Raw genomic sequence first — 25718 nt, 5'->3', positions numbered from 1 at the left:
ACTGACCATTTACCATTTCATTGAGAAATGTGGTTTTAGCCCCTTCACTGGATGTCACACTGCTTTTATTGAAGAAAGGAGTTTGTGTTTTTGCCTTTATTCTTGGTTTTTGTGGAGCCACAAGTGGTTGTATTAATGACGTAGTATTTTAAGAGAGGAGTTCATTATATGCCGATGGGAGCCTGACCTTTTCATATCCACCATCTAGTGGCAGTCAGTGGTATTACACTTGAGTACACTTGAACTTAAAGGAGCGATATTTATCTAAACCCATGTTTATTAAGGCTAATGACGTTCATTTTGTCTTCTGTTAATGTAATTATACATTTCTTTTTTTTTCTTTTGTTCAGACAAGGTATAGTTTTTAGATGTTACCTGCTTGACAGTTTTGACTTGTCTGAACAAAAGAAAAACAGAAAAGTATAACCACTTTTCTTAGTCTGTGGTTCATTTCTTTGTGTATTTGGACCCTAATAGTTCATACAGTTTGAATTTGAACCCTCCAGCTGCTGCAAAACTATCTTTATATTCATTTGGACAAAAAACCAGTGGATTTCTACAACCTGTTTTAATTCCTGCTTAATTTGTTACGTTTTATAACTAGTTCCGTCTCCACATTTGCACATATAAGGTCCAGACTTCAGACGAACATTTCTCCATAATTGTTTGTCAGCAGCAGAGGTTGTAGTCCAGACTGAAAATATGTCCAAATTTGGAGCCCATTGCCTAAAATGTTCAGTTGTTGGTTGAACAGGACAGAGCAGCACAGCCAACAACCTGGAGGGGGCGGGGCCTGAAGTGGCTCATGTGCATTTAAAGGGCCAGCGCTCCAAACCACCTTTCTGGTGTCATTACTCAGAAATAGTGTTGAAGATGGACCTGTGGAGTTGAATGAATGAAGAATTCAGACCCAAGCAGAGCATTTACAGTTTATAGAGGCCACAGGGAAATGTGGGAAAATGAAGAATTTATTTATTTATTTATTTATTAGGGACAGTGCATATTAATGAACATCTACAACAACTGCAGCTGTAAATATGCCAGATTGTAGCAGCAGTGCTAATTTCCATCTGTGCTTAGAAAAGACAAATATCGCTCCTTCAAGCAAAAACTCATTGCTCCATAGTTCCCTTATTGCACTGTGTAAATTTTGTGGCTTTGAACGCTAGTATAAAATAGTGATTAATAAATGTGTTTACAATTTAGTGACTGAAATCTGACAATAGCTCCTGTCTAACTGTCATGGATATTATATGAAGGACATTATTATGTGTTAAGCTAACCTTATTTTTCCCATCTGTTTTATTTGTTTTTGTCTCCAAGCCATTTTTGAGATCTGATTTTTAATTTGATATCAGCTTTTTGGTTTAGTGGAGGAAATCTAGTACACATCACATTGATTTTTAGAAAAATTGTATTGGTAGCAAACACCATTCATGTAGTTTTATTTAGCAGATTTCCTTTACCACCATTAACACTGACACAGGCTGGTGTGTTTTATTAGTGTGTGTGTGTGTGTGTGTCCACTGCTTAATGTTGTGTGTTTCACTTTAATGTGATGTTCTGGCTCTCAGTGGCTCTTTGATGTATGACAGGACATTACTCATCATCATCAGATTATATATGAAGCATGTAGATCTGGTCACATGATATGAAATCCTCTGGCCTTCATTCTCTGCACCGTGTCCATGGAAGAGTCTGTCAGATCAGCTGTTACATAACTGAGGAGGATGATGATGATGATAATGATGATCCTTTGGATGCTGCTCTGACCAGGGATCACCAGCCCTTATCCTTTGGCTTTTAATCATATTTTTATAAGACCCGCCTCTTTAGCTCCAGGAACAGGTTTATTCTCTGTATACGAGACACAAGTCGCTTTTCCATTGACCCTCAAATTGCGCGAATATAACTTGCGCATAAAAATTCACCTAATGGAAAAATGAGTTGTTTTTTGATTAAAAGTTTTTGCGCTGGCAAGAGGTGGTTTATCGGGCATTGCGCAATTGGTATATCACGCAAAACTGCAATGGAAAGATGTCTTTCCGCAACTAGAGTCACCTGAATAAAAAAACACGGATGTTGACGGACGTTACAACAAGACAAGAAGAAGAGTTTTAAAAGAAACATGGTGCGGTATGTGTGGACACGCCAGGAAACCCAATCATTTTTTAATTTAGTACGGAATAGAGGGATAATATATAATAATAATGAATATATCTGTAAATCAACACCATATTTATGTTCATTGCCATGTTTATGGAATGACTTCTCTTGTCATTTCGCAATAATAAATCATCTCATTTGTGATTTAATGGAAAAACTAACATTACGCACCTCTGTTTTTTCGACATTTAGTAAATATTGGTAAAGTTTTGCGTAGATGTCCAGTGGGAAAGCGACTACACTGTTGGGTTTTGTCGATTAGTCTTTGAAAGATAAAAATTTTTTGCTAAATATTTGGTCTTGGGAAGGCAGTATCGGTCCCTCCCCATGTCTTTCAGTATATTGGAATTATTCCATATATATATATATACTGTGTTTTTACACTTATTTCTGTATATGATGCACATATTCTTGAGTGTTTTTATTTATTTTTTATCTAGCTGAGAGCTACCTGTAAGCAAAATTTCATTATGTGCACATGAGGACAATAATTCTTGAATCTCATGTCATCAGTTGCATTTATTTATATATTTGTATAACCTCTAAATTAAAGAGGAGCAAAGAATAGATAATGAAAGGCAGGTTAATATTAAGATCCATTCTTTACTCAGATGTTATTAAGAGTCATTAGAAATAATTTTTTTGCATCTACATAAACTTCAGGAATGTTCTATGAAATATATATGTTGTGTTGACTAGAACTAGTTTCTGTTACTAGATAACTTTAGATTTTTTTTTTTTTTTTTGCTCAAACATGTTGTCAGACCCCACAGTCCTCAGTAAGTATTTGATTTCTGTATGAATCGTCTTTGATGAATATTTGGTGCTAAACATTTGCATTGTTGCACTTTTGAGTTGAGTATTTCCACCATTTTTCAGACTAAAACTGTGCTTTTTTTCAAAATGGTTTCAACAAACCACAAGTTTTGTCCTATGTTTTCTTCTTTTTTTCTTTTAAAGATTTGTTTTTATTAACAGAAGCTTTTACAGGATGTTTAGGGTGTTTAGCAAACATATACAGGTTGATACAGTGAGATAAGGTGCATTTTACAGACGGAACATTCATACATGTATAAACTTACAGATACACCACACAGGGATGATATTTGAACATCAGAAAAGAAAAAGAAGAAATAAACAAATTTTAATAAAAATGTAAGTCAAAACAAAAATATTACATAAACTCTTTTTTCTGCTTTTTTTTGTTGTCAGTTTCAGTACAGTGCAATACCAAACCAAACAGCAGCAGATATGACAGTAGTGTAATGTTTAGGATAAAGTGCAGAAAACAGTCAGCAGCTAAAGTGAGAAAATCACAGTTTATTCAGAGTCATAACTGAATCACCCACAACTGCAATAAGATCTAGACTCAGAATAGTTAAAGGGTAACTAAACCAGGTCAAATCTGGACCAGACTAATCAGTCAGTGTAGTCCAGGCGTACATTAGTCTAAATTGTGTTTATGAACCCTTATGTTAAACAGATTTGTTGCATTAGTCGGTTCCTCCAGCCTCTCAGTTCATTCAGGTTCCTCTTGGGAAGTTCAAATTTCTCCAGGATTGTTTTTTTTTTCTGCTTGTTCAGCTTTTCCTGTTGTGACTGGTCTTTATTTTCTTGACGCCTGCTCATAAACACAGGAAGTAGAGCAGATTTTTCCAGTATTTACGCTGCTTTGATCACAGGAGGAAAAAGCCACTTTAAACTACAACAATAAAAATAGATCGTGGAGTCTTTCTAGAGATTTAAAAAAAAAAAAAAAAAAATAGGATGTAACCAGACACAGACATGCAGGCAGGGCTGTTGAATATTTCAGGTGGGGGGAGGAGAACGGCGTAGTGTCTCATGCTTCATTTAAGGCTGAAATATTTATCCAAGAGGGGAGGAGGAGGAGGATGGGGGTGGGCGGGGCTAAACGAGGTGTGATGCTGCCTGTGTGAGTGTGCTGTTGCTAGGGGAACAGAGTGGGAGGCAGCAGTGTGTGTGTGTGTGTGTGTGTGTAAATGTGTGTCTGTGTGTGTATGTGTGCGGTGCTGAGGGGGTCGGCGGCAGTGTCGACACTCGTCCCGCTGCTGCGTGTCTGTCGCTGTGTGATGGTGTGAGGGCGAGGAGCTGCAGCAAAGATGCAGGGATGATGGAGACGGAGAGGCCGCAGGGAGGGAGGTAAGAACGGACACAGACGGACAGACAAACGGACGGACACAAAGAGGGGAAAGATGGAGGATGGAGGGAAAGCAGACAGAGGTTTGGCTGTAACCTGAGGCACAGGCTTATGTTTCCTCTCATATGTGTGTGTGTGTGTGTGTGTTCAGAGGACGGCGGTGCAGCTCTGTTTGTTCATTCCCATAATCCTCCTTCATCTCATGCTGCTTCGGCTCCTTCGTATGCGTATTTATATTCTACCTCCTGTCGCTTTGAGCACATGTGCAAATCTAGCGGCGGATGCTCAGTTGTTTTTCATTCTTGAATCAGTTGGACTCATGTCTCTTTACAACTAGTCCCGTTCCTTCCCTTTTTTTTTTTTTTTTTTTTTTTTACAGCAGGTGGAGGAGGAGCTACATTCAGGTAATTGTAGCTGCACCAGGTGTCATTAGCGCCCCAGTAACCCAGTAGCAGTGTGGCCCCCGTGAATGAAAGTGTCCTGCCATTGCTCCAAACTGAAATTTCTCAACAGTTGTCGGACGGACTGATGGGAAATTTTGTGCAGATGTTTGGTTTTGCAGCGATAGACTGAGCTTTCATCTACCGCTACTCAGGTCAGACCGCAATTTATCCTTTTGGTTTAAACCCTGCAGAGTTGACGGTATTATAGTCGGCCGCCTCTTGCTAAACTATGGCGGTAACCATGGTAACAACAGAAGGTCAAGGGCTGCATAGTAATAGAAAATGCTGACACTGCATTGAGTTTTTTTTTTCCTTTGGTGATGCGATAGTGCCTACATTTTCAACAGGGGACTTTGAAAAACTATATGTTAATGCTGCGCAAACTGCTTTTTTTTTTTTTAGAGGAATTAGGGTTGTTTTATCCCGTTGTTGACTCGCAATTAAGGCACTGTAGACAGTATTTGTTCATCATCACCTCTTCTGTGGGTGAATTAATTCCATGTAGATGATGTTGCTTTTCTTTTTGAAACTAAATCTATTTTTTCTGTATTTTTTTATTTTTTTTTCGCCTGTTTATTGCACATTTGTACTTTGTTGTTGATGACTAGACAGGGCGGGGCCGATGTAAGTAGTTTATCTGGTCAACACTGATTATGACTAGAGGTTCACAGTCCTGCAGGTTCCTCAGTAGTATATACAAAAATCCATAATGTAAAATCAGAGTGAATCAGGTTCTATCAGAACTGTTGTAGATTGATCATGGAGAATAAGAACGATAAGAGTTTTCCTTCTGTATTTAGAAGAACAGAGCAATAGCATGATGTGTTTAGCCTTACTTGACATGTGTCCTGCAAGATTGAATTGGGTTCTTCTATGAAACTCAGTTTATTTTGGTACCTGGCACTTTTCCAGCTTTTTAGACCCAATAATTAAAGGTAAATGTAGACATAGTTCCCCCCAGGATGGACCTAATGATGACCTCAGATAAATGCAAAAAAAAAAAATTCTACTCTTACTCTGAGCCTTGCCATAATTAATGAATTTTTGATCAATTATTGGGTCTAAAAATAGGACCCAAATATGGAAATTAAATCTCCCTAGGTGTCAGTGCATTAGATGTGAAAATATGTTTGTAAATGGTCTTATATAGACTATGAATAAAGACACTGTGTTAAATGTGTCCATCCTAGTGGTTTTTTTAATCCACATGTGGGTTTTTCATCAGTCTCAGTCTCAGTCTCATTCCAGGTTTGGTGTGGAACCCATCGTGTCCACTAGTGTTACATGCAGAACCGGAACATGTAAACACATAAATTGTCAATGGTTTTGCAACAGCAGTCATTTTTGTGAAACACTCTGCCTTGAATAATTAGTTCAATTCCTAAACTGTACCTGTGAGGGAATAAAGAGATATTAAAAAAAAAAAGTAGTGCATAATTTTCATGTCCTTTTGACCGTGTTACATGCAGATTTTTGTAGTAAATATAAAATAATATAAAAATATGTTTTATCTGAAAAATAGTTTCTCTTTTATCTCAGTAGGTATTTATTTTGAAAATACACCCAAAGTGCTTCCAAACCTGCTTCATAACATTCGTCTACATCTGGTTTGAATTTTTAGCCCCATGTCCTGTTTTTGGACCAGTTTCATAGAAGCACCCAATAAATGAATTCTACAAAACAAAATCCTTTACATTGTGGTTTTTTTTTTTGTCTAAAATTATTTTTTTATTTATCTTTTTTGAACAATGTAACAGTACATACAAAGGAATATTAATCCTTTACATTGATTTACCTGGAGATTATCTGTCAATCCATAAAAATTTCTCCACATTTTCAGTAAAAGAATTCAGTAAACATTGGTCTGGTGCACTGTACATGCTTCATAAACTCAGAAAAATGGTGCATTTGGTCTTGGATTTTCAGTCTGAGGGATAATTGAAGCTTGTGCCTTTGATTCGTACCTGCTGCTCCTTCATGGCAGTGATGGGATGTTTTTTTAATATCTGCACTGAAATAGCATTTGGCTGTTTTCTATTTGAGTTTACTGTCACATATGTGAGTGTGCAGTGTTCTCTGATACATGATCTGATGTTTTTGTGTTGGCAGTGGTTGTAGTAAATATGGAGAAAAATATAGTGTGTGTGTGTGTGTGTGTGTGTGTGTGTGCGCGTGTGTGTGTGTGTGTGTGCAGTCTGGTAGCAGACAGGGTTTGACTCTGAGCACATGGAGGCTGAAAGAAAAGATGATTTGACCCAGTTAACCGAGGAGGAGGAGGAGGAGGAGGAGGGGGCGATTAAAACCCCTTCAGGACGTAAACAGAGCAGAGTGTGTGTACGACGGCTTGGATGTGAAATGTTGTTTTCCGTCGTAGATGCTGCAGTGATCAGAGTGCTGACCTCACCGCCTCATGCTTCGTCATCGTCCCTGTGAGCGCTGACTCAGCACAAAATAAAATCCACAGTTACACGTTGACGTCATCGGATACAGTGTAGTTTTTAACGCGGAGAAAGTACGGCTGTAACATTAGCACCTACGGAGAGAGCACGATGGGTTTGTAGCCTGTTGCTATGGTAACAGGGTTCGGTGGGTTTACAGTGTGTATGTGAGGGAACTATAGAACACAGTGGTAATGGTGGTGTCTGGTGTGTGTTTGTTAAAATCCTAGAAACAAAGTAAAGTTCCAGTTTCGATGGTGGACATAGTGTGAAAGCTGCAGAAGCCGAATTTCAGAGGGAAAAGAACCAAAACCTGAAAATGCACACCTTCATCCTGCAGTTCTCTGCTCTCAGTCCAAATCAAATGACTAAATATAAGCATGGATGACCTGACATAGTTTCATGTAGGGATGCACCGATACCGATACGAGTATCGGCATCGGCTCCGATACTCAGTGTGTGTACTCGTATTCATACTCGTAAAAGACATCTGATACAACTGCACCGATACCACGTACGGCCGTGTGACATTCCCAGTTCAGTGCAGCAGGTACACGGCGGTGGAATAATGTGTGTGGAGTGTGAAGTGTGGAGATTTTTCAAAATAAATGACGGTGATAAAAGTAACGCTGACTGACAGTAACGTTACAGACACAGACAGATACGGACGCAGCGTTCTGTCCATCCTCTGCGTACATTCCATCCGTTTACCAGGTGCTCGCGGGTGTGTAAACAGAATGAGAATACCAGCAGGAGTATAGAGCGGTGCAGACCGCCACCAACAGAAGTGAAAACGAAACTTATCGCTCATTTCTCTTTTCTCTACCTGCTTTTAAACCTTACGAGTGAAAACGCTGCAATATTAGTATCACATTAGTGTTGCCTCTGTCGTCTACATGTTTGTTATTACTGACTTTCTTCTTCTTCTTCTCAAAAAACTTTCCCATCTTCGTGGTATTTGTCCAGTATGATTAATTCAGAGCGGCGCCCCCTGGTGGATTAATTGAGAAACGCTCATTCCAACACGTCAAATGTCAGTAGCAGCACTTTGTTCCAGTCAGACTAATGACAACGACAATAAAGCACATTTACAAAAGGAACTAAGAACTGGAATGGGATTATTAAGTCCTCGTATCGGTACTTGGTATCGGCAAGTACTCAAATGTAAGTGCTCGTACTCGGTCTGGAAAAAAGTGTTATCGGTGCTTCCCTAGTTTAATGAATATATGACAAAGTGAGACGGGGTTCCGTCAAATGGTCATGCCCATGTTTGGTTTATTTTCATTTCAAATATCAACATTTAAAACCAAAAACAGCAAAGGAAAAAAACCTATACGAACAGGAGCGGGATGAAGTGTAAGTTATACACCCCCGCCCCCTTACCCTATCTTTTTCTACTGGCCACAAAGTCCCATGTAAGCACCACAAAATAACTCCAAAAATATTACACACATCAAAATAAACTCTGTCCAAGCGTAACAGGTGAAATCTGCGTTGTGTAGTAAATGGCACAGACAAACTCCTAGTTTTTATTCTGACAACAGACAAAAAGTGAAATCACTCAACTGTCCAGCAAACCTGGTAATGCTGCCACTAAAAAATACAGAAACATACGTGTTGGCATACACATTAACATGCTTCACAAGCTGGTACCAGTCTATTTACTGGACAGATACAATAAACACAAAATTGTGTTCTCACACAAAGGTCTATTGGAGTCTAGGTACATATTCACTCAAATAAGAATAAACATGCAAATAAAATAATCAACTGTCAAAATATTGTTGAGCCTCAAAAACTCATGACCTACCACTGGTACAGGGAAGAGCAGAAGGCGTCATTCCCACAACTGTACGACTTTCTGAAAGGGGCAGAACACTGTTTTATCACACAACTCAGTGGCAAGTGGAAGCACCAGTCCTGTTACACAAGCCTCCAGACAAATACTTGTAAATATTGTAATGTTAAACAGTTTTCCTTAAAAAAGTGGATTTAAAACAGTCAGTTTCTCCTATTGGTCAGTTGTGTTACTGATCCTTTGTGATCGGAGCTAAAAATTCCAGTCATTTTCTCTACAGACCACAGTGCTAAAGTGATGACAGGACACTTACAACTGCAAAAAAGCTTGTTTATCACTGTGACATGGAGGTGTTCCATGTGTTAAAGCCTCTCTGAATGACCACTGGGGGGTTTAAAATGGCGCCAATTTAATGTCAAATCTGATGACGAACAGGAAGGACAGTAGATGAAATATCTACATGTGCTGCAGCCAACATGGACTGGAACAAAACCTGGAGGCCAGAATTTATTTATTTTTTGCCACATATGAGCAGTTCTCATTCAAGAGACTGAGCGTCATCCAGTTCTAATAATACTTCAGTGTGTGTGGTTCAGACGAACAGAAGCAAACACACACGTCAGCCTTTGGATGGTGATAAATAGAACAGAGATGGGCATAAATACGTCAAAGAACACGATTTTTAAAAATGTAAATGTATTAAAATTAAAGACATTATACTTATGTTAAAATGAACCGAATTATAATGTTTTAAGTTAATCAGTATTTTGAATAAAAGTATAAAATACTTTGTGAACAAGCTGACATTGACCATTTACATCCATTAGATATTTCAGAAACAGAAATACTTCATTGATCCCAGGTTTATACACAGAACAAAGGGCAGAATATTAGTCATATATACAGTAATATGATGCAATACACAGAGAATGACTACAAATGTATACATTAAGTGTTAATAAAGTGCAGAGACAGTGTGGGAAACTGTTTGAAAACTATGGTTTTTAAATATAGAGTTATAGAGTATTTAGTGTAAAGATCCACATGGTCCATTTACTAAAATATACAGTTCATTTCCAAAGACATTTTGGAAATTGGAAACAAAAAAAACAAACAAAACAGAAATGCATCTGTTACAAGAGACAATATTCTAAAATTGGATATTAGAAAAAAGGCCCATTTTACTGTAGTGGAGAGAAATGAAGAGTAACTTTTTTACATGTTTATCTTAATCTTTGTCTGTGTGTGAGTGTGTCTGAAGAACGCCGAGTGACTTCCCTTTTTTTGGATAAAACCTTGTGTTCTCCTTAATTTTTAATTTTTTTTTTTTTTTACTTTTTGCTATTATGAAACGGAATTTTATGTTTATGTTTATGCATTTGGCAGACGCATTTTTCCAAAGTGACTTACAGGGGAAATTTTAGATGTTTATAGCATAATACAATGTACATCATACCCCAGCAATAAAGTGCTGTGCTGGAAAATTTTGGAAATGACCCTTAAAAGTGCTTAAGTTTGACCTTGAAAAATGTGTACAGGGTGGGGAAGCAAAATTTACAATGAACATTTAGTTGTTTTTTCTCTGCAGGCACTACGTCAATTGCTTTGAAACCAAACATATATTGATGTCATAATCATACCTAACACTATTATCCATACCTTTTCAGAAACTTTTGCCCATATGAGTAATCAGGAAAGCAAACGTCAAAGAGTGTGTGATTTACTGAATGCACTCGTCACACCAAAGGAGATTTCAAAAATAGTTGGAGTGTCCATAAAGACTGTTTATAATGGAAAGAAGAGAATGACTATGAGCAAAACTATTACGAGAAAGTCTGGAAATGGAGGAAGCAACAAAAAACGTACCAAAGCTTTTATTAAAGCTCTCAAATCCAAAATCCTAAAGGATCCAACCAAATCCATCCAGATACCAGGTGTTGCCATGGCTTAAAGCAAACTACCCAGATGGAAATTATGTATGGACACAGGATGGTGCTCCAGCCCACACAGCTAGAAAAATACAAGATTTCTGCAAATCCAACTTTAACAGTTTTTGGGAATCATGTTTATGGCCGCCTTCTAGCCCAGATCTAAACCCTCTGGATTATGCTATTTGGGGCGTTTTAGAACATGCCACCAATAGGACATCACACAGCAATGTCGACTTTCTTAAAGATACTAGTAAAGAAGAATGGGAGAAGTTGTCACCCGAATATTTGAGGAACACTTGCGCAAGTTTCAGGAAGCGTGTGAAGGCAGTTATTGAGAAAGAAGGAGGACACATAGAATAAAAACATTTTCTATTATGTCAATTTTCTTGTGGCAAATAAATTCTCATGACTTTCAATAAACTAATTGGTCATACACTGTCTTTCAATCCCTGCCTCAAAATATTGTAAATTTTGCTTCCCCACCCTGTACAAACCACCTTACTAAGACTATGTACTGTATATGAAATATTAACCCTTTCATGCATAGTGGTCACTCCAGTGGACAGTTCTTCTCCAGCTGTTCTCTCGTATATTCATAGGTTTTATTGTTTTAGTTCCATATGAGCCAACACAGTGGACACTTATGCAACATCCCATAATACACTGCAATTCATACCATTACTGTAACTTTGCTGTTCTTGATAAACCCGATCTGCAGTAACATGTTGAAATGTAAATCAGTTGTTATTTGTTAGACAAAAAGAGTTGTTTTTTGCATATTATATGAGGTAATAACTAGCATTGGAGTATGGTAAAATGTGAGAAAACATCAAATTAGCAGCCTTAAAAATGTTTTTATTTCATTGTTTTCATTTTACTTTCTGATATTGGGTTTTAAATACATTTTTCTTTACTTAAAAAATTAAATGCATGGACATTTTTGTAACTCCATGAAAAAAAAAAAAAAAAACTCGATCGCAATTTTTTTTTATGCCTAAGGAGGTATAAAAACACTCCAGAAAAAAAAAATCTTGACTAAGGTTCTCATAATTCATGCATGAAAGGGTTTAATAAACACTACACTTACAACACTGCTATTACTACTAGTCGTACATGAGGACCAGGGGAATTTACGCACAAAATTAAGTGTTTTCTAATTTATTCTAAATACTGCATTACATTTTTTCATGTCAGTTACCTGTTTTTTGGTTTATATTGTTCAGTCGGATCTCAGACCAGTTTGTGTCCTGATAGTCTTTTGCGACTCCAGTGATTCCAGTGTATATTTTGCGTTGTCATCGGTATTCAGGGGAGTTCAGGTGATGTTAGTGAGCTGTTAGCGTGGAGGTGTTTGGAGCGGACAGATCTGAGCTCAGCCTGTCAGAGCGTGAAGGTGTCAGACGACAGCAGATGGTTCGGTGCTTGTTTTACAGCCAGGAAACAGACGGCGGCTGGTTGGAAATTCTGGATGGAAAAAAAACCAAAACAGGGTTCCGCATGTTGGTCAGCAGCTTTTTATTCACTGCTGGAAGAAAAAAAAGAACATAAAAGTTTTAAAGCTGCAAAATCAGCTGCAGTGGGTTTTACTATATCACACATTAACCTTTTAATATAGTGTAATCAAACACTTCTGGTCTTTTTAGTGTAGTCAAAGTGCAGCTTTGCCTCTTTATGTGCTTTATTTCTTTGCCAATTTCCGCTTTAAACGATCAGAGTAACAACATTCTTCTTTATGGGGACATTGAAGTGGCAGCATCCAGGTTGTTTACTTCACTAACAGTACAAATACCAGATTAAGAAAGTATTCCACTACAAGTACAAGTTTGTATTCCAACTTATGTTCTATAACAGTTTACTGTAAACCCCGCTCCATATCACAACATGTGCAACCACAGTGTAAATATCTAAATAATATTACATTTTTAATTAGAATTCTTTGTTTATATAAATATTTATACGAATATCAAATGTCTTATTTTTCTCTTAATTTCTCACTCGTTTGTATTTCTACTTGTCTTTCTTTGCACTTGCTTGTTGAATGTTGCTGCTGTTAACTGTAAAATTTCCCCACAGTTGGATAAAGTCATATCTTATCTGTATAGAAGTATCAGCAAAATACAGAATATCAAAAATGTTAAGTATAAAAAGTAGGTGTTTTTCTTTTTCAGTGTCAAAACAGATAAACCAAATTAAAGAATGGATTGATTTTCGTTTTCTTGCTAATGCCTATAGGTCACAAAGTTTCTCAAGAACGGTGGGTTTGTACAAAATCTGGACATCAAAGACGAACTGGAAGATTTGTACAAACCCATCGTTTGTAAGAATCTTTGTGACTGAGGTATTGGCGCTCTGTCCTTGAAAATGACAACATCCGGTCTGAGAAAATGAAGAAAACAGGTGTTTTTGGTCTGTTTTTCAGGTTCTGTCAGGTAGTAACTTGTTATTAGAAAGCGAAAACAAAAATCAATCTGTTTTTTTTATTTGATTTATCTGTTTTGACACTGAAAAAGAAAAACGCCTTGAAATTCAATTTTAATTCTTCTATTTTAAAGCGAAAATCAAATTAACCACTAGTTTTTCTTTTGTTTCTGAAAAGAAAATCTAATTACCAACAGATCCACTGACCCTCCAGGGGTCCACTATGTTGGTTATCAAGGAGAAGAAATCCAACCAAATCTGTCCTAGTTATCGACAAAACACCAAGGAGATCCAGTAGCAGCTTCAGTAGCCGCTTTTCCATCAGACATCTGCGCAGAACTTTACTGATATTTACTAAATTTCGAAAAAACAGAAGTACGTAATGTGGGTTTTTCCATTAAATCACAAATGCAATGATTTATTATTGCGAAATGACACGAGAAGTCATTCCATAAACATGGCGACAAACATAAATATGGTGTTTATTTACAGATATATTCAGTATTAGTATATATTACCCCTCTATCTCCTACTAAATTAAAAAATGATTGAGTTTCCTGGTGTGTCCACACATACGACACATGTTTCTTCTTCTTTTGTTGTAACGTACGTCAACATCTGTTTTTTTAATTCACATGAGTCTAGTTGTGAAAAAAGATCTTTCCATTGCAGTTTTGTGTGATATACCATTTGCGCTACGCCCAAAAAAACCACCTCTTGCCAGCGTAAAAACTTTTAATCGAAAAATGATACTTTTGGCAAAATTGTCGTTTTTCCATTAGGTACATTTTTATGCGCAAGTTATATTTGCGCAATTTGAAGGTCAATGGAAAAGCGACTAGTGTTCATAAAATCATTATATTTCAGGGATATAATCAGGTTTTTCTAACTCAGCAGGTTACATAATGTATTACTGGACAATGATGAAAATGTGCTGATTTCCTGTCATGGATTTTCAGTGTTTGTTTGTACATGTTGTTGAAAAGCACAGAACTCGCAATTAGTTTTTTTTTTTTTTTTTTGAACGTCCTGCACCACATATTATCCATGGTGGTTTAACATAAATGGAATCAAATCATAGGAAATCATGTATTTTAGTGGCTGTATAATAAAAATATCAGCTTAGATATAAATAGTCTTCGTACTAGTATCCTGAAGCATTTCTCTTTTCGCTGTAGTTTGATTATTTTCATTTCAAAGCGCTGTGTCAGTCTGTTTTAAATGGAAAATGATGTTGTTACAAGTTTGACAAATGTGCGTGTGTGTGTGAGGGTCATGTGACCGTGTTCAGAGTGTGTGAGGTTAACCTGACTCTGCAACACGGATAAACGTGTCGGCAGCTGTCGACATTAATACACTGAGCGTGGCCATGTTTGACTGATGTTATGGGATGTATTCTGTTACCACGGTTACCGGTGGAGGCTTATGGGGACAAAGAGTTGATTTAAAGGGAGGTTTAGTTTAACACATGTGATGATTATGATGGTAAGTCTGGAGGAAATCTGTGTCCGAAGTACAACCACTGTGTGTGTGTGTGTGTGTGTGTGTGTGTTGTACTACCATCCTTATAGCTCTAATCCAGTGTTTCACAACGTTGTGTGTGTATCAGGAGCTGAGTTATAATACCTTCTTATCCAGGAGGTTTTAAATATGAAGAAATGCAGATCTGACGAATGATTGTTTGTGAAACCAGTCGAATCAAAGTCCAACACACACAGCTTCTATATACAGACGTACAGCAGGAAGAAGCTTTACACTCGTTTCTGTTTAAAGGGTCATTTTCCCCAAACACCAGAACGGTTTTAGCCACAGTAGCTCCTGTCAGTTTGTCCTGGTCTGGACTGAATGATAAAATATGCCTTAAAGAATACAGTTTAGTCTGTTAAAATGTCCAGACTCTGACCAGCAGGGGGAAGTCTGGTACCAGAACCACCAAAAACCACCAACCAATCAGAACCATGTATTCACAGACGGTATGACCCACTGAATCTGAGACCTCAACTGAGTCTGATATCAGAAGAATAATGGTGTATTCTAAACATTTCCAACTGTAGTAAAATAAAAAGTCTTATTTTTCACTGTGTTATCCAGGTTAAACAACAGTAAGAATGCAGAAATCGTAAAGAGGAGTTGATAATATTCTTTATTTTGTTGTTCTGTTTTTTTTTTTTCCTCCTTTTGTGGTTCCTTATATCTAAGTACATGTTTATGTAAATGTATAATTTAAAATTTAGAAAAAAGAATGCAGAAAGTGTAGTTCTAAGTGTAGTTAATTCGCAGCCACTTTAGATCTGTGAGGGTGCAGCACAGTATGAATAGAATAGAATAGAATAGAATAGAATAGAATAGAATAGAATAGAATAGGCTTTATTGTCATTACACAGGGAACAAAATTGCAGATGGTCTCTGCCAGCAATGATGAACTTACAACTAATAACACAATAAAATACAGACATATTAAAAAATATATAGTGTGAAATAGAAATATGTGAAAATTGGAGTTATAGTGTATAACAAAGTAAAATTTTAAGAAATATATATAAAAATAACATAAAAAATGGCCTAGGGTAAACAAAAACCAAACAAAACCCTCTCATGGACAAACCGGTACTGGTTTATTCTCAGTAGTATTTATACCGTTTACCTCCATGTAAAGCCATTATAAGTATGTACAACAATGAATAAGGTGCATAATGTTTTTTTCTGCAAGAATAGGACTGGATTTAATCATTTCGCAGACTAAGTATCAACATTTTTAAAGCTCATGTTTCTCAAATGGGGGGATTTGATTCTTCTCTTACTCAGGGAAGTTATGTTTTTGTTTTTTTTTTAATTTTTGGGGGATTTAGATAACTAATAGAATTTTTCAGACCAAGATGTTTTATTTTATTTAACCTTTGTTTAACCAGGAAGTCCCTTGAGATGAAATCTCTTTTTCAAGGGGGACCTTACTAAGAGGCACGTCAGTACAATACAAATGAACTAACAGAGGATAAAACTATATACAGTTAACACAACATAAAATGGCTAACAACATAAAAGCTAAAAAACAGTTTAAGAATAGCAGTTACACACTTCTGTTAGACAGTTTGACAGAAGAGATTTGAATTCACCCAAGGTAATGAAATGCTGAAGCTGAAGTGAGTTTTGCAAATTGTTCCATGACTAAGGTCCATCATAGGAAAAAGCTGTTTTACCAAGTTCTGAGTGGATTCTGGGGACTCTGAGGAGGAGCCGGTGTGATGAGCAGGAGTTGTATCCGCTGGTGGATGGAGACAGGAGGCAACAGAGATATGGGGGTAGTTTGTCCAATACAGCCTTGTAGATAAATACAAGCCAATGCCACTGCCTCCTGAGCCTTAGTGAAGGCCATGAGACCAGAGCATACAGTCCACAAGCAGTCCAAGCTGGACTGACTGTACATATCCTGACCAAGGAAAATCAAATTCTCCCTTTGTGCAGTAACCTACACCTGGCTTTTCTGCCTCCATCCAGAATAATATACATTATATAGACTAAATGTCCTCTAAAATTAACCTGTATTAGAAACATAGTATAGAAAACTATTACATGATCAAAAACAAATTAATGTTGGCATAAATATGTCTCAGTTCTGGGGTCGCCAGAAATTTGTGATATTAAAATGAGGTTACGAACCAAAAAAGGTTGGGAACCACTGCTCTAAACTATTTTGACACGATTAATTGCTAATAACTTCAGCGTAGTTTTTGTGCTTGACAAATTCATCCCACGGGCTGAATTGGACCCTTTGGCGGGCGTTTTTGGCCCATATGTTTGACACCCTGACTGAAGGAAGTCAACAGTGAGTGGAGTTTTGTTGATCTCATGAAAGTGGTGCTTCTTAAGTGAAGCACTCACTCACTCATTCACTCATTCGTTGTCTGTCGTTCATTAACCGTTCGGTGTCCGTCAGTCTTGTTCAGTGTGTCTCCGCCGAACAGTCGAGGGTTAACGAGGCCATCTGCTCTGAGGATTAACAGATTACAGTCACTGTCTTCAACAGGACGCTTTCTAAGAGCTGGTCTGAGGTCAGATGTTGATAATCCTGGTTGTGTCGGAGCAGAGGGGCTGTTAGGTGGGTTAACTGACTCCAGGTCAGTCAGTGAAGGTGGGGCGGCGGATCACCTGAGGGTCAGGTGCTTCTGGTCTGTGCGATGGAGGCAGTGAGCGTTCAGGAGGCGACGGCGCTCAGATGTGACAGTCCACGGGCAGGATGCTGGGCTGGGTGGGCAGTCTGATCAACAAGAGCTGGATCGACAGAGACCGCTTTGTCCCTCCGTCTGAGTGGAGACGTCCCCCCAGACATGGACTGGTAGGAGGCTGGGAGCTGATTGGTGGGTTAGACTGTGTCACCAGGGCAGGAACACCCCAGTCCTACCTGATATTAAAGCGTACCTGGAGCGAATATTCACAGCTGGCTTTTTTTTTTTTTTTTTTTTTAAATCACAGAATTCTAGCAAATAGAACAGAATAGATGTTTATGAGTTGCTTTTCCATTGGACTTCTGCGCAAAACTTTACCGATATTTGCTAAATGTCAAAAAACAAGTGTGTAATGTCGGTTTTTCCATTAAATCACAAATGCGATGATTTGTTTATTTATTATCATGAGATGACATGAGAAGTCATTCCATAAACATGGTGACTAATGTAAATATGGTGTTGATTTACAGATATATTCATTATTATTATTATATATTACCCTTCTATCTTGTACTAAATTAAAAAATGATTGGGTTTCCTTGTGTGTCCACATACTGACACGTTTCTTCTTCTTCACTTGTTCTAACGTACATCAACATCTGTTTTTTAATTCACCTGACTCTAGTTGTGAAAAAAGGTCTTTCCATTGCAGTTTTGCATGATATACCATTTGCGCTACGCCCGAAAAACCACCTCTTGCCAGCGCAAAAACTTTTAATCGAAAAATGAGACTTTTGACGAAATTGTCGTTTCTCCATCAGGTAAATTTTTATGCGCAAGTTATATTTGCGCAATTTGAGGGTCAATGGAAAAGTGACTATTGTCACTGTCACAGGAACAATGAAAATCAGTTTAGCAGCTCAGTTCAATTTAGCAGCAAAGCACTTTGTGTAAAATGGACTGTATAAGAACAATAAAATAAAATACAAATATCACATGTTAAGAAAAATGAACTGTGCAAGGGCTTCAGAATAAAATATGAAGACACATGTGCTACTAAAGTAATGCTAGAACTCCTGAAATGAACAAAATATACAGAAGATAACTCTATACTACAGATTAGTGATATGTACAACAAATGGGATATATACAGGTAGTAGTAAAGTGCATGTGTTGTCTAATCCAATCCAACTTTATTTATAAAGCACTTTAAAACAACCACAGTGTACCAAAGGGCTGTATAGAAGAAGAAAAGCACAATACAAATTAATAAACGCATTAAAAAACATTAAAATAAAATAAAATAAATAAATTAAAGAAGTTAAAATATAAAAGCAGAAACAAAATGTCAACATTGCACATGTTGTAGAATAGAATAGAATAGAATAGAATAGAATAGAATAGAATGCCCTTTGTTGTCATTATACTAAATTCCTTTTTCAGTGCTAACAGGTAACTATACGGTTGCGGAACAAATTCTTAGCCCACCCCTTGTTTTCTTCAGTTTCTTGTTCATTTTAATGCCTGGTCCAACTAAAGGTACATTTGTTCGGACAAATATGATACCAACAAAAATAGCTCATAGTAGTTTAATTTCAGAGCTGATATCTATCCATTTAACATGTTTTCTTGATAATAACCAAAATCACTTCAGTTCTTCCATCAATATCTGTGTCATTGTACTGATATAAACAGTGCTTTTAGACATTCCATGTTTTCTTTTCTGTCTGTTTTAGTCATATGATCCACACAGGAGTTAGGACTGGATTGCATAATCATTGTTTCTGATGACTTTTGATGGTCTAATAATTTTTTCCCAGTACTGGATAGTGGGTCAACAGGGGTTAAACAGTTTAAATCAGTAGATGGTTTTGGTAGATGGTGCATGTTTGGGTCTTTATGGGCAAACGAGCAGATGTATTTACTGTTCTGTCAGTGCCTCGATCCTCTATAACACTATGGAAAGCTTTGGTTTAAATTTTCTTTTCCTTTTTTACAACGGAGTGTGCTTATATTCAATTTCCATTCTTGTTAAAAATTTTAAATTGACATTAAAAGCAACATAATGCGCTGCTCCATCTGTCCGTCCTGAAAACATCCCTTTGTCTGAGTGGTTCACAGTATTATCTATAAAGCTGAAGACACTGAAACCAAAGGAAAACTGCAGACTTACACCTTAAAATTCATCTTATTTCTGCAGCTCTCTGCCCTCAATTCATATTAAACAAACCCTACACATAGATACAGAGGATTTGACGCTGTTTGATGGTGGAAAACTGAAGCCTCTTTTCCAAACTATAGTGTTGAGTCATGGAGTTGAGCAGTAGAACCACATCTGACAGGAACTATAGTGATCCTGTCATGCGTAGGTTCTCTACAGCCTCAGTCCATGGGAGTGGGTGGAATTGTTGTTTTCTCACTGACTACTTGAATTACAATATGCTGAAAGATAAGGGTGGAATTTTTGTACGATGACGCCAAAAAACGGAAGCACTGCAGCTTTAACATGTCAATAGAAAAAGCCACAAATGACAGTTATCCTTTAGGTACTCGGTCTATTTCAGCTGCTGGAGGGTGAAATCTGGACTTGTAGAGGAGGATATGAGATCGGTTAGGAAGTGCCGTTACAGGGAAAAGTTTCTGGACACCGTATGCATTTGTAAAAAACATAGCATAAATGTCCAAGTCATAAACTATATGGACAAAAGTCTGTGGACACGTTGAATTCAGGTGTTACTTTTCTAATAGGGGTCTGGGATCCAAAACAATAATGACTAATGTCAGAATATAGTTTTGTATTATGGGATAAATATCATTGCATTGGTTAGTTTAATTTAAATTATCTTTGTTTCCAAAATGCCTCAGACATGATTTTGACTTAATTTCTCTCAGCATTGATGTTGTTCTGTTTTTTTCTCCATGACTCTGATTTTAAATGTTCTTCCTCTAAATTTCTAAAATATTTTTCCTGCTCTGACTGTAAATAATAATTTTCTTCTACATCTAACCATCTACTTTCATCACATCTCACTGAGGAAGAAAAACCTACCATTAAACTTTAAGGAAATATTGATGTTTCTAAACTATATGGACATAAATATGTGGACACATCATGTCTCCAGCTGTAAGATGTCCTGTTTATGAGGATCAGACACAGAAACATCAGTATTAATAATCAGTAGGATATTTATCCCAATATGAAACTATATTCTGACATTAGTCATTATTGTTTTGTATCCCAGACCCCTGTTAGAAAAGAAACACCTGAATTCAACATGTCCCAATACTTTTGTCTATATAACGTATGACAATATGATGCATTAAGAATCACTTTTCAGTCATTTAATCCATATGTTCTGTTCCATTGAAGTCAAAACTGGATGTTTCAGCAAGATAATCAAACACATCCAGAGCATGACATGACAAGAATTTAGCTGTATTATTTTTTTCTTGATAACGATAAACAAAAAAATTATAACTTTGTTCGCCTCATAGCATAATCGCCCAAGTCATACACTATATTGACAAAATTAGTGGGACACATTGAATTCAGGTGTTTCTTAGTCATATTTTTTTCAGGACATGGTCAATGATAGAAAATGAAGCAGCAGTGAGTAAAGTTACAGATATCACAATTAATTAATATGACTTAGACAGTGATGGTATGAGGCTAATGCTTTGCATTTGTTTGTGTCTGATGCAGCACACTTTTTGAAATGCAAAAAAAGAAATAAAATTAAAATCTTAAAAACATATATATGTATATATAGACATAGACATTTTTTTTATTTTGTAAGGACCTTTCTGCAAATATTTCATGATGTATTTAGAATAGAATAGACTTTATTTGCCATTTGCACAGATGCATCGCAGTATAGGTACATTGGAATTCTTGTGCATTTCCCTGAGTCACAGAATCCAAAAAAGATATGAACAAAAACAGAAACAAAACATAAGCGCAGCTAAAACATAAAACAGTTATTGCACAGACAGACACAAATACACACTTGTAAAAGAGAGTACTGTATCAGAAAAAAACATAAATAAAAGTACTGGGAGGTAAAAACAAGTTATTGCACATTTGATTAAAGTACTGGGAGGTAGAACAGGTTATTTTAGGTTATTTCATTTCAGATTAAGGTCGTCCAAAAACTATTTTCCACTTTTGTATTTTCTCCTTTTGTACTTCCTCCTATAGACACTGATTGCTTTTCCATATGATCTTTATGTTAAATTGTGCAGTGTTTTACTGCTGACACAGGTAACAGAGCAGAGGGAATGGAATCAAGTGCATCGTTACAGTCACTGCACAGAGTATGAGCAGGTGATTTGTAAGCATGTAACTGAATTCTGTGTGTGTCTTTGTGTGTGTTTCTGCAGCCGGTCCAGCGGTCCAGCGCTCTGCTCAGCCCGGCGGTCATGTTCGGCACAAGAAAAACCTGGGACCTCGGCCACGCCCCCTGCCTGCAGGAGCTCTGGAAGAAAGACATCTCATTGGACGGTGAGTGAGACGTCTGTCGCAGAGGAGGAGCAATAAAAAAAAAACCAGCATGGCTGCATTTTTGGCATGACTGTGTGTGTGTGTGTGTGTGTGTGTGTGTGTGTGTGTGTGTGTGTGTGTGTGTACAGAGGGGGGGGGGGGTGAGTCATACCTGTTAGTAATGAATGGAGCGCAGAGGGGAAGCAGAGGAAACCTGAGTGGCTGATAGTTCACACTGTCAGAGGGACAAACAGGTGAGATGACTGTCACGGTGTCTGTGTTTATTTATTTAGCGATTTATTTATTTATTTGTTTGTTTGCTTCCTCGCTCGTTTTCTCTGGGCATTTCTCAGCCGATCGTTTTTCAGCCTCCGTCCCAGGAGAGGACGGATCAGGGTTACCAACACTGGAGCTATTGTAAGACGGACAAGAGGAGGGACGGACTTTCTCTGCCTCTTTACACTGTACATGAATATTTCATGTAGGTTCAGTGTTTTCTACAAAAATGATTAGATTCTTGTTGTGAAACAGAATTAAGGAAAAAAAAACTTAAGTGGAAAAGGGGACTATGGTAATTTTTTTAAAAATCAAGTTTGTACATTAGTGGACGTTGGAGTAAGACTGTTCTCTGCATGAAAAACTTTCAAGTTTTGTTGTAATGTGTTTATGAAAGACCTGAAAATATTAGTCTTTATATCGATTAATAACACATTGATTAGTTTAATAGAAATTCTCAAAACACACAGATTTCAGCATAGATGAAAACTTGCACAGATATTTAGTCCTGTGTAAAGTGCAGTAAATTAATGGTACAACTGTTGAGTATTTGACATATCGATGAGTCCTCACGTCATTTTTTTTCCTTTTCTAAAATATTTTCAACCTTTTTAAAAATAAAAGTAGCAAAATAGGGGAAAAATGTCCATCAGATCTTTCTTTTGCAGCTCTAAACTGTATGTTCTTATAAGATGTAAACAAATCATTTAACAATGTTTGTTTCCATTGTACAACCACTAAAATGTGCTGTTGTGTAAATACTGTTACTTAACAGCATTAAAGGCCAGGTTGTACATGATGAAACACTCACTGTAATCAGACGATCAGCACGAGGAAACACAATGAAGCTGCACAAATACTTCTCATTGAGTTCCTGTTGATCCTTAAAGTGAACAGTCTTGACTCAACGCTGGACAAACTGCTTTAAAGCCATGATTCACAAAAATATTTAAGGGTTATGTCTCACAGTGAAGGTGTGAGACCAGGTCAAGTGCAAAAACTGCAACCTGTTAACCCATAAAGACCCAGTGCTGCTTTTGCGTCAGTTCCCAAAATAATTTTTCCATCTATTTAATTGTTCTTAACTGATTTATCGCCATTCATTATAAAATTATCTTCAGAATTTAGCATTTTTTCTTTGTAAATCAGGTATTTTCCTGTATTGAATTCACTGATCATGTAGATGTTCATAAAAGCTCAGATTAAAGTTGAGGGTTATTTTGACGAAAACAGAGGAAACCGAAGAAAACGTGTCTTTTTCAGTCCAATCTGTCATTAACTGAACATAAACCCAGTGTGTCCATCCACTGTCATTGATCCAACTCCATGGGTTTTACTGGTGAATCAGTGTTGTAGAAGATGACAGTGTTTCCATGGTAACTACGGAGCCTCTGAATGTCCAAGTGGGTCACATCTGATGACCATGAAGAGATGAAGAACTGTATTTTACACCAATTATTTCCATGTATTGATAGGATTAATGGATCAGCAGGTATTAAACAGTTTAGATCAGTAGATGGTTTTGGTTTCCAGTAGCTCTTTGGGTCTTTATGGGTTAAACTGTTCATTTGCAGTCCATCATCAAACTGCTGTCTCTGTTGACAGAAGTGCTGTGTCTCCACTTGTCTCTGTGCATTTGTCATAAATCTGATGACTATGTTTTGCTGCCAGTGGTTCTTTGTTTTTTTCGCCTGTGTAATATTTGTTGTCATTAACTCGGAGATGTCAGAAGAAGTCACATCTACTGTCACGACCGTCAAAATGGCTTCAAATGGGAGAATAGAAGATGTAAATCTGTTATACACAATATGGACAAAAGTATTGTAAAATGAAACCAATGTGGGCGTACCTTAAGGTTGTAATACCTCAGATGGCCACTGGGGTTGGTTTGAAAAAGATGTGGGTCCCATTTGCTGTGTTTCCACCACGTGGCATCGACTCGACTCAGGTACCAGGTACTCCTGGAGACCGTTTCCATAACAGGATACTACCGACTTTAGAGTACCTGGTTGTTATAGTGATGCTGTGTGTAACTTTTGCAACGTCATCTTCAACGTGATGCAGCTGATGGTAAAAACAAAGAGGAAGAGAAGAACAACAACAACGCGACACATGCACACAATGGAGGATGTCAGTGGGATGATATTTTGTTATCATGGATAAACTTATCGGTATATTTACTGTCAACTTCTGAATCTGGTTTTTTTTAAATAGTGGGTCGCACAGTGATGATGTAATTAAGCAGAGACAACTCTCTGACCAATCAGAGGTCTTCAGTGTTTACACGTCACATTTTAGTATCTCTTCACCCGTTTTGGAACCTCAGCCGAGCAAGTACTAAAAAATAGTACCAGGTACCAGATTCCAGGTTCTTTCACATAATGGAAATGCGAAAAGTTCGAGTCAAGCTGGTGCCATGTAGTGGAAACACGACAATCGACTTAAATTGAACTTCTGTCTGAAAATACTCAGCTGATGCTCTTTATTCCAGGACTCATTCCAGGGCTGTTTAATTTGGAACCTCTGAGTGACCTGGTGCTCCACTGTTAATTTTTACCTGAGTTTAATCAGATTTCAGGTCAAATAGAAGCTTTAATGTCTGCGGTGCTGGTCTTTGATTGACAGGTCTGTCAGTGCCTTCCGCATCGGACTCTTGAACAGAGGCCTTTCCAGTCACACTACAAGACTGTCACTAAATGAGGAAGGAGCAAGAACTGGGACCATTTAGAAAAGGAATTAACAATGTGTTAGACATGTTTGTGTTCTATTATGTTTTTGTTTGTTCAAAAATAATAATATTTGAACACTGAGACCTGATGGATCAAATATGATACAAAATTGAAACTCATACATGGAAATTGATATTTGTTCCAGTTTTAAAGAACTGGAGTTTTCTGTCAATGATTTAATGGTTCAGGCTTTACAGGGTTAGAAAATGTATGTCAGCTTCAAGTGCACATGTTACCGAGCAGTAATTTGACATTTTTTGCCTAAAAAATTAATCTCCCCAAATTTAGTTATACATAATGTTAAAGTGCTTAAAAATTCCTACTCAAATATGTCTAATACATGCATATAAGTTACTCTGATTACATGACAGAGACTGTTGAACACCAGATGTATCCATGTCTAACCCTAACACTTCTGTCTTTTTCTCCTGCATGTGTCAGATACAGAAAAAGTAAACGCACAGCGGTTGATCCTGCATGTGTGTATAATCCTGTTTAGTGGTTGATTTTGTGTTGCGGAGACGCTTAAGTCTGTTTAATGCTCAGATTTGTCCCACAGAGCTCAGATTGTTCTCAGGTTGATAAGATTTGAGGTCCTGTATCCTCAGAGAACTTGTGAACGCACACACACACACACATACAGGTTAATGTGTCAGCGGCTGTTATCACCTGTTATCTGGTGGGACTGGTTTCCATGGTATTCACTGGAGCAGCGCTG

The 25718-nt window shown here is 37.3% G+C and overlaps 1 protein-coding gene across 11 annotated transcripts in view; it reads left to right on the top strand.

Moving 5' to 3' along the window:
- kifc3 (kinesin family member C3) overlaps positions 1-25718 on the top strand; it is a 67595-nt gene that overhangs the window by 2858 nt on the left and 39019 nt on the right. For 7 of the 11 annotated variants that reach the window (XM_030161490.1, XM_030161489.1, XM_030161488.1 and 4 more), the window contains exon 2: positions 21896-22016. In XM_030161490.1, coding sequence (XP_030017350.1) covers positions 21896-22016 — 121 coding nt within the window. The other 4 variants (XM_030161502.1, XM_030161495.1, XM_030161512.1 and 1 more) reach the window with 4 other exon arrangements.

This window comes from Sphaeramia orbicularis, chromosome 3 (assembly GCF_902148855.1).
Source record: "Sphaeramia orbicularis chromosome 3, fSphaOr1.1, whole genome shotgun sequence".
Lineage (NCBI taxonomy): Eukaryota > Metazoa > Chordata > Actinopteri > Kurtiformes > Apogonidae > Sphaeramia > Sphaeramia orbicularis.
This window is presented reverse-complemented; position numbering and strand designations above follow the sequence as displayed.